Genomic DNA, 9,050 nt, shown 5'->3' on the forward strand with positions numbered 1-9,050 from the left:
AGAAATATACAGATAATGTACTCACACCATTGTCATCCACGAAGTTCATGCCTTTTTGTCTTCAGTCGTAAAGAAGTTATGTTTTTTGAGGAAAACATTTCAGGATTTCTCTCCATATAGTGGACTTCAATGGCACCTCAGAGTTTGAGTGTCTAAAATGCAGTTTAAATGCAGCTTCAAAGGGCTCTAAATGATCCCAGCCGGGGAATAAGTATCTTATCTAGCGAAACGATCTGTCGTTTTCTAAAAAAAAAAAATAAAATAATTTCTATATTTTTTAACCTCAAATGCTCATCTTGTCTAGCTCTGTGATGCGTACGTGTACTTGATGTAATCTGGGTCAATACAGTTAGGGTAGGTCGATAAACTCCCATCTCATTTTCTCCTCCAACTTCAAAATCGTTTCCTGACTGTATTGACCCCGATTACACAGAGCCAAAGCTAAACAAGATGGGTATTTGAGGTTAAAAAGTTATCCCTTATTCCTTGGCTGGGATTGGTTAGAGACCTCGAAGCTGCATTTAAACTGCATTTTGGACGTTCAAACTCACAGGCTCCACTGAAGTCCACTATATGGAAATAATTCCTAAAATGTTTTCCTCAAAAAACATAATATCTTCAGGGGTGAAGAAAGGCATGAATATCTTGGATGACAACGGGGTTACATTATCTGCAAATTTTTGTACTGGAAGTAAGCTACTCCTTTAATGACAAAATTTTCATTTTTGGGTAAACTATCCTTTTAAGCAGCACAACTGATAATAATGAAAAATGTTTCTTGAGCAGCAAATCAGCATATTAGAATGATTTCTGAAAGATCATGTGACACTGAAGACACTGAAGGTGTAATTGGCTGCTACAGCTTTGCCATTACAGGAATAAATTAAATTATAATATATGTTAAGATGGAAAATTGAAATCATATTTCCCGATGTTACTGTTTTTACTGTATTTTTACTGTACTGTACCAGCCTTGGTAAGCATAAGAAATAAAAAATATTACCATACTCACTGAATGCTAGTATATGGGAGAGACAAAAAATGTTCTGGAACAACCTTTATACAGTTTATACAGTTTATGCCGTTAAAATGAACTACAGCTCTAGGCAAAGTGAGATCATAGCTATTTTGATTTCTGTGCCTTGCAGACACCATGGGGAAACAGAACAGCAAGCTGACCCCTGAGGTAATGGAGGACCTGGTGAAGAACACAGAATTTAATGAACATGAACTCAAACAGTGGTACAAAGGTTTCCTGAAGGACTGCCCCAGTGGCCGACTCAACCTGGACGAGTTCCAGCAGCTGTATGTTAAGGTAGGGACGCTAGTCGCTCTGTGATACACTTCCCTACATGTGCTGGCTTTTCCTTGGTCTTGCTCCAGACTGAAGAGGTCACTGAGGAGTACATCAGATGCGCTGTGTGATTTACAAGTGACTGGAAGAGCCCTCTGAGTCACTCTGAGTTGGATCGTCTGATGTACAACTGGCACCAAACTCAATTCAGATCTCTAGGGCTACGCTCGCCGGCTATTCATATGGCTGGCTTCTTTATGGCATTAACAGCACTAACAGTTGCTGTCATGATGGGTTTTACTCTCTTTAGTAGTTTAGTCATTTAGATTTGTGAAGATATATAGCCTATAACAGTTTTGACTCTCTGGTAAAGAAAACATTTTACTGCAGATAACACTTCGTGGGTATCTACTGTACAGCCTTGCGGTTCCAATTATAACATGACACTACCTGCTGCATAATATGAATATGAATTATGTAAAAACATTATGCAAGATCATTTCTACTAACAGCCAGAGTAAATAACCACAGGTCTCACAGCTCACTTCAGAAACCACAATGCTTTCAGATTGGCTAAAAATGTAAAGAAATAACAGAAACCCACTGTAGACCAAACCTTTTAGTGATCAGGGATGGCAAAAAGATATCACTGAGATAGTTTAATTAAAATTCAAGCGAGAGGAAATGGATGACCTCACATTAGCAGGGCGCTGAGTTCCTGTGTACTGGACTGAATGTGTGTGTGTGTGTGTGTGTGTGTGTTTTGACACTTACGCTGCTTGTGGCATAGGGATGCAGGGAGGAGGTGTTTTGTGATTTGCTTTGGTCAGTGATGAATCATCCCACTTGCTTTTTAATTTAATAAATGTAGCATGTTTTGTTTATTTATTTATTTGTACACGCTGCTGAATTAGTCTCTGTAATTGTATAGTGCTGAATTGTACTATATAAAAAAATAACTTTTTTAAAACAACAAAAAATTTTTTTTTAAAATTTTGAAAGTAGAAAATATAAAAATAATATCTAATTAAAAATATTAACAAACACTAAGTATAATTATATTACATATTATATATATAATATATATATTTATGCTTATTATATACATATATTGTATGTAATTGTATGTAATTATAAAACAATATAATTATTTAGATAATTCTAAAAATAAAATCCTGAAAGTATAACAGTATGTGTGACCCACAAAACCAGTCATAAGTAGCACGGGTATATTTGTAGCAATAGCCAAATATATATATATTTTTTAATGCCAAAAATAATTGGGATAATAAGTAAAGCTCATGTTTCGTGAAGATATTTTGTACATTTCCTACCGTAAATATATCAAAACTTAATTTTTGATTAGTAATATGCATTGCTTAGAATGCATTAGAAACTTTAAAGTCGATTTTCTCAATATTTTGATTTTTTTGCACCCTCAGATTCAAGATTTTCAAACAGGTGTATCTCAGCCAAATATTATCCTATCCTAACAAACCATACATCAGTGGAAAGCTTTGTTCAGCTTTCAGATAATGCATAAATCTTAATTACCAAAAAAAACCCTGACACTTATGACTGTTTTTTTTTTTTTTACATAACCAGCATGAACCAATAACTGTTGAAACCAATAACGGTGGATATTTTATTTAGAATGAACACTATTTGCAAAACTTTTATATGGATACAAATTATGACAATTATGACCTTTTTTCCTTACCACTTATCAGGTATAAGGTATTTGAAATGCTATATTTATACCAATATAATTTTTCTAGTTGCGGAGGCAATAATCTGAGCTCCTCTGTATAGAGTTAAAGAGGGAATAATTTGAGCCCAGAAATAAGCATGATTTGTATGGGCAAAGCATGGGAGGCTGCTGGCATTGTCTTTCGTTCTGTTTTTGTGGAAGCCATATTGGTTGCTAAATTTAGCATCTTTTCAATGATTCATGCTTTTTCAATAATAGGTTGCCAGACTAGACTGGGGATGAGATCAGTTCTATGCATAAAGGAACCGCTCTCTGTATTATCTGCAGATATATGATACAGTTTGTACAGTAATTATCTTTGGGGTCAGATGGTGATCACATGAATCCACCTATTGATAACGAGTGCATCTTAAATAATAGACGTTTGAAAAATATCAGAACAGATTATGAGCAGGAATAGAATTACACAGCCGTATCTATTGCTATGTGTGAACATAGTGAAAATTACCAGCCAGCTGCTGGTAAAATAAGCATCAAAGGGTGATATGGTATGTACACTGTAAAAAAAAGTTCCGTACAATTTACGGTAAAAAAAACGGCAGCTGTGGTTGTCGGAATTTTACCATAAAAAATACAGTAGCAGCGTTTTACATTTGACGATTTTCATTTAAATTTACAGGTAAATACCGTAATCAATTGATATTATGATATAATGTTAATGTTAATGTACCAACCTACTGAAGTACTGAAATCTGTTTTGTACCTTTGTAATACACTGATAACCACCAAAAGCAGGTGGTGATGAGAATGTCACATGATGAATCAAAGCCCATCACAAACAGCTTTTAAATATTAACATATATAGAAGGTGCACAGTGTCATTCACACAAACACTAAACACCATTGTGGTAACACACATGAAACTGAAATAATGCAATAAACATTAATTTAACAACAATAGATGTAACATACAACCCTAATGCACAAAACTGAGAAGAAAGAGTTATTTAAACAAACAAAAAAATTATTCATTGTAAATTTTACTGTCTTTTACCGTTAGCCATTTAACAGGTTTTTACTGTAGCCATTTTTATTACATTGTAGACACTTATCAAACAAATGTTATAATGTTATTAATATGTGATTCTGAATGGACAATCAATAAATTTAGAGTGATTAAATGGAAAAGGAACCAGTATGAGACACAGAGAGCTGGATAAGCTTGCAAATAATAATAATAATACTACTACTACTAATAATAATAATAATAATAATAATATACACACTTCCATTTAAAAGACTGTGGATGGTTTTTTAATGAAAGAAGTCTCTTATGCTCAACAAGGCAGGATAAAAAATACAGTTAAAACAGCAACATTGTGAAATATTATATTAAAATAGAAAATAGGTGTTTTAAATGCTAATATTTTAAATTGTAAAACTTTTAAAGGAAACCTATTATCCTTTTTACAATATGTAATATAAGTCTCAGGTGTCCCTAGAATGTGCCTGTGCAATTTCAGCTAAAAATACCCCACAGATCATTTATTATATCATTTTGAAAATGACCATTTTGAGTGGAAGCAGAAACACGTTGTTTTCATGCATGCCTCTTTAAATGCAAATGAGCTGCTGCTCCCCGCCCCCTTTTCCAGAATATGGCTGTACCTTTACAGCTTGTACCTCAAATACTCAGATACCTGATTATAGCACTTGAAAATGGAAAAAATCATATTTTTATGATATGCCACCTTTAAATGGTTGTGTATATTATGATAATCAATATCAGTGTTTCATATCCATATATTTACTTTTCAGTAAGTAGCCATGAAATAATAGGACAACAACCAGCCAGCTGGTCATTATCAGAAAATAAACGCTTTAAGGGTGACACAAGACCCCTCCTAATATTGGCAGGGTTTATTGGTTGACTGTATATGTTTATTGGGTTTGAACAACAGACTGTACATTATCCCCTATGTGGAGCAATGTAAATAATGGAATGGAACGTGGAGTCGTTGAAAAGGCTGGCTATTTAAGGAGACAAAATGTGGCAAAGTTCCCATTCTATTCTTAGCATTTTACTCCATGGCAAAATACCTCCGTGCATATCCATCAGACTCCAACGGTGCCACACTAACTACAGTACAATGGAAATTATTAACCTTAAGGATGCGACGCCTCTGTGATTAATCTGCTAGCAGTATCCAGAAACGAAGCCTGTACATGGTGTCAGTAAAGTGATCCCTTTGTCTGTGGGTGTTGGATTGTTTGCTGTGGTTTCAGATGTTGGTACTGTGACAACAGTGATGAGGTGCTGTGTAATGGACTTTAGGTTTGAAACACTTGAACACAGCGTGTTCAAATCTAATGGGCAGTTAAAGAGATGACATACACGGTGATGGGGTGGTTGGTTGGACGCAAAAATGTGATAGTAAATCTCTTGAGTAAAAGGGGGATGGGAGTATGCAGGGGACATTATTGACACCAGTCTGTTACATCACCCTCACCAGACAGCTCAGACCTTCATCTTGTGGCCAAACGGAAAGCTGTGGTGGATCGAACATCGGCCCTGATCTGAACTAACAGCACATGAATGTGGAATGACAGGAGGACGTCTGGTTTGCGGCCCTGGTGTCACATAGACAATGATGTGGCTAGACATCTTAAAGTCTTAAAATTTCTTTCATTTGATGGATGAAAATGTGGTGATGAAAAGGTTTCTTCATCACATGAAAGTGTTTATCTTTTTTTTTTTAATTTGATCCAAAATACTTGAAGTCGTATATCCACCTTATTCTTTAACACAGAAGTAAGCCTATGGGTGAGACTTCATTAGCCGGGAAGAATAAAAATGTGCATAAAACAGTAAAACTGTTTGCACTACAAACCAGTGTGTTCATAATTAAGATAATACATTAAAATAATATTGTAAGACACACCAATTTGCAATATCAAGCAGCAAAACAAGCTGTTTTGTACGGCTAAAAATAGCTGGGTGCGGATGAGACTGGAAGCCAGTCTCTCATAAACCTCAGACTCATAAAATTTACCAATGGACACGTCTGCTCATACGGCAAAAATAAGGTGGATGGATAGTGTATTTCTGACAATTGATTAAAAAAAACTGTAACACTTTATAGTAATAGTAATTAACATTGTAGCTGTTAATATTATTCAATAGACTATGAACTAAAAATTTAAGTTTTTTTTATTAACTCATGTTAACAAAGATGAATAAATCCTGTGACGAAAGTATTGCATTAACTAACAGTAGCTAATGGGTCCTTATTGTAGTGTTCTATATATTTCAAAATAATTGACTGATTTATTATAACTATTGGTAAAATTTCAATGTGATAATACTTCTTAAAATTGTAATTATTTTTGTTTTAAATTAAATTCTTTCAAGTAAAGATTAAAAAATTACCCTAGTAAGCAATAGATTTAAAATGTATTTATTTTATACTAAGTATAGTTACCATATTTATACCAAGTCTATTACCATATTTACTGACATATCACTTGAGACTTACTGATATAAAAATAATTCAACTTTTTAATATCAAGCCTAAAATATGTTTTAATGCCACCACTGATGTGGATTGTATGATCTTTAAATAGTATCAGTCTTTAAATGCTAAAAATTGAAAGTGTACCTAAAGTATACTTTCACTTTAGCACAATATAATATACTTAAGTATATCTTTAGTTGGACTTCAGCACTACTTCCGCACAATTAAAGTGCTTTAGATTGGTTGTTCCAATTTAGCAGACTTTAAGTATACCAGTTTAGTATCCACCTTTTTCTCACTTGACTGGAGCGGTGCATTACATTTCCGGTCTCTGGTGTTTCTAGTCAAATTATCATATTTTCCGAGCTGATAATATAATGTTAAACCTGCACATATTTTTATACATAGTTATATTGAAAAAGTTTCAATTCAGTACATTTTTACCCCGTTTTAACATGGATTTCTATGGATACTGGAACATGAAAGCACCCAAACGGAAGTTAGAATCCTTCATGGTGCCGCTCATTGGTTACTCAGGAAAAAGGTGTATACTCTTGCAATGTTCCGTTGAAATTTATATTTATATAGGAAAAGCATCAACACAAGTACTAAAACTGCTCATCAACGCATTTGATGCGGTTTTAAAGTTATTTTATGTTTGTGTGTCACTGCCCTCTTCTGTCGATCAACCACAGTTAAACACACACACACCGTCTGTTACAGCAGGCACATCTCTGAAGTTGACTTCCAATTGCAGTCACAACCAGCCGATTTTCTAAAATTAGTGCACTTTCATTTTCCCATGCTGAGCATGACAGACATGCATAGGCTGTCTAGACCTGTTTCTTTTTGCACTTGTTTTGTGTGCACAAAGATGCCAGAAAAATCAAAGCAGACTTCTAGAGTTTCTAGTGCTTTGTTTCTAGCACAAAGGAGACATCACTTTAAATAGCATGTTACTTTAACTGCATCATGGGAATTTTTCATCCCTTCCTGTGTTTAATTAGATTGTCTGTCAAATATAGACTTAAATACTCAGTACAGAAAAGTACACACAACAAGAGGAAATTTTGATCCTCCTTTGTTTAAAATTTTAACTGGCATCACCAGTGATCTTCTTTCATACATGGTGTGATGATGTTTGAAGAAAAAACGAATGTTCTGATTCATAGTTTTTGCTGTTAAATCAGATTACATTAACGAAGTGAAACCGACCAAAAGGATCCTTAATGTCAGATGTGACATGAACAACTGTCCATATGTGTTTACGTACAGTAGCAGACAAGTGGAAGCGTCCCTCGTGTCGGAATGCGATAACGAATGACCTACGTAATCTGGATTTATTGAAGTATCCATTTTGTTTAATGATAGCTTTGTGGAGAAGATGGAGGACCTCGGTGTCACACAAGGTTGTCTTGGAGAAGGAGACAAATTGCCTCCCTCCGATCAATAGGACGCCATCTTATTCCCCATCCACAGTTCTTGTAAGATGACCTATCAGGGATAACAAGGCTTATTATTCAGTTGCATTCTTTTCGTATTTCTAGCATCATTATCATAAATCCAGACTATCAGTTCATTGCATTTTTTCACATTGATATATTTAATAATAATCATCATCATAATGGCTTTTTTACAAGAAAAGTTGTTGGTCTCACACAGGCGGTGTATGACTCACACATTAAAAAGGCTTTAATATTATTGGGTTTTTAAAAAACATTCAGCTTTATTTTTAGATAATGACAGTGTACTTAATTTTGAGAATGAACATAATATCAGGAAAGAAGTAATGCTCTTGAGTCATAACCAGTAGTGTATCAGTGGTACGCACAGGGTCAGAGGTCTAAGCAGTGGTGGAAAAGTCTTATTAATAAAATTAATTAGAACAGATACAGCTTATGCATATCTCACTAACTAATTTTAAGCTGAAATGTGTATTTTTGTTGCTAGCATCACCAAACTGAATTGCAAAAATGATGCATCAAACCAAACACACCCTATGTTTACTCACACCATTGGTTGAGACAGTGTTGTTGTATTGGGCCAGATGGGTTGCCAAAACATTTTTATTTTATTTTATTTTACCCCTGCTGCCCTCCCACCCTTTGCATAAACACATTACATCTATTGGAGATCATTTTCTTTACTATCATTTGAAGGCTAGCATATGTATTCATGTGTTGACCGCTGTCTCCCCCACATGACTTCCTGTGACGTGCGATGGCTGAGCGGCTGGAAAATGCTCTGATGTTTCTCTTGATTAGCTGGCGGTCACTACAGCAGCCCGGTGCTTCTCTTCCCAATGTCACCTCAAGGTCTCCTGCCGGCAGAGTGCTGTGCTTGCCTGTGATCTATGGTCAGTTGGGATGTGAATGCGTCATACATCATTCAGAGGAGGGCTTTGATTGGCCGATTGGCCGAACATGTGAAAGGGGGCTTGTGATTCCTATTTTTCTTTTTATCTGACATATTCACCTAGGGTTAAGTGCCTTGCTTGCGGGCACAGCGGCTCTCTCCAGCTCAAAGGTCA

At 35.2% G+C, this 9,050-nt stretch overlaps 1 protein-coding gene across 1 annotated transcript in view; it reads left to right on the forward strand.

Annotated features, from left to right (window-relative positions):
• Positions 1-9,050, forward strand: part of vsnl1a (visinin-like 1a) — a 39,190-nt gene that overhangs the window by 8,075 nt on the left and 22,065 nt on the right. Inside the window, exon 2 of the mRNA XM_051138972.1 lies at positions 1,149-1,315. Within this exon, the coding sequence (XP_050994929.1) occupies positions 1,154-1,315 (162 nt within the window). The 5' untranslated portion in view covers positions 1,149-1,153. The remainder of the gene's footprint in view (positions 1-1,148; positions 1,316-9,050) is intronic.

The sequence above is a fragment of the Labeo rohita genome, chromosome 20, assembly GCF_022985175.1.
Source record: "Labeo rohita strain BAU-BD-2019 chromosome 20, IGBB_LRoh.1.0, whole genome shotgun sequence".
Classification (NCBI taxonomy): Eukaryota; Metazoa; Chordata; class Actinopteri; order Cypriniformes; family Cyprinidae; genus Labeo; species Labeo rohita.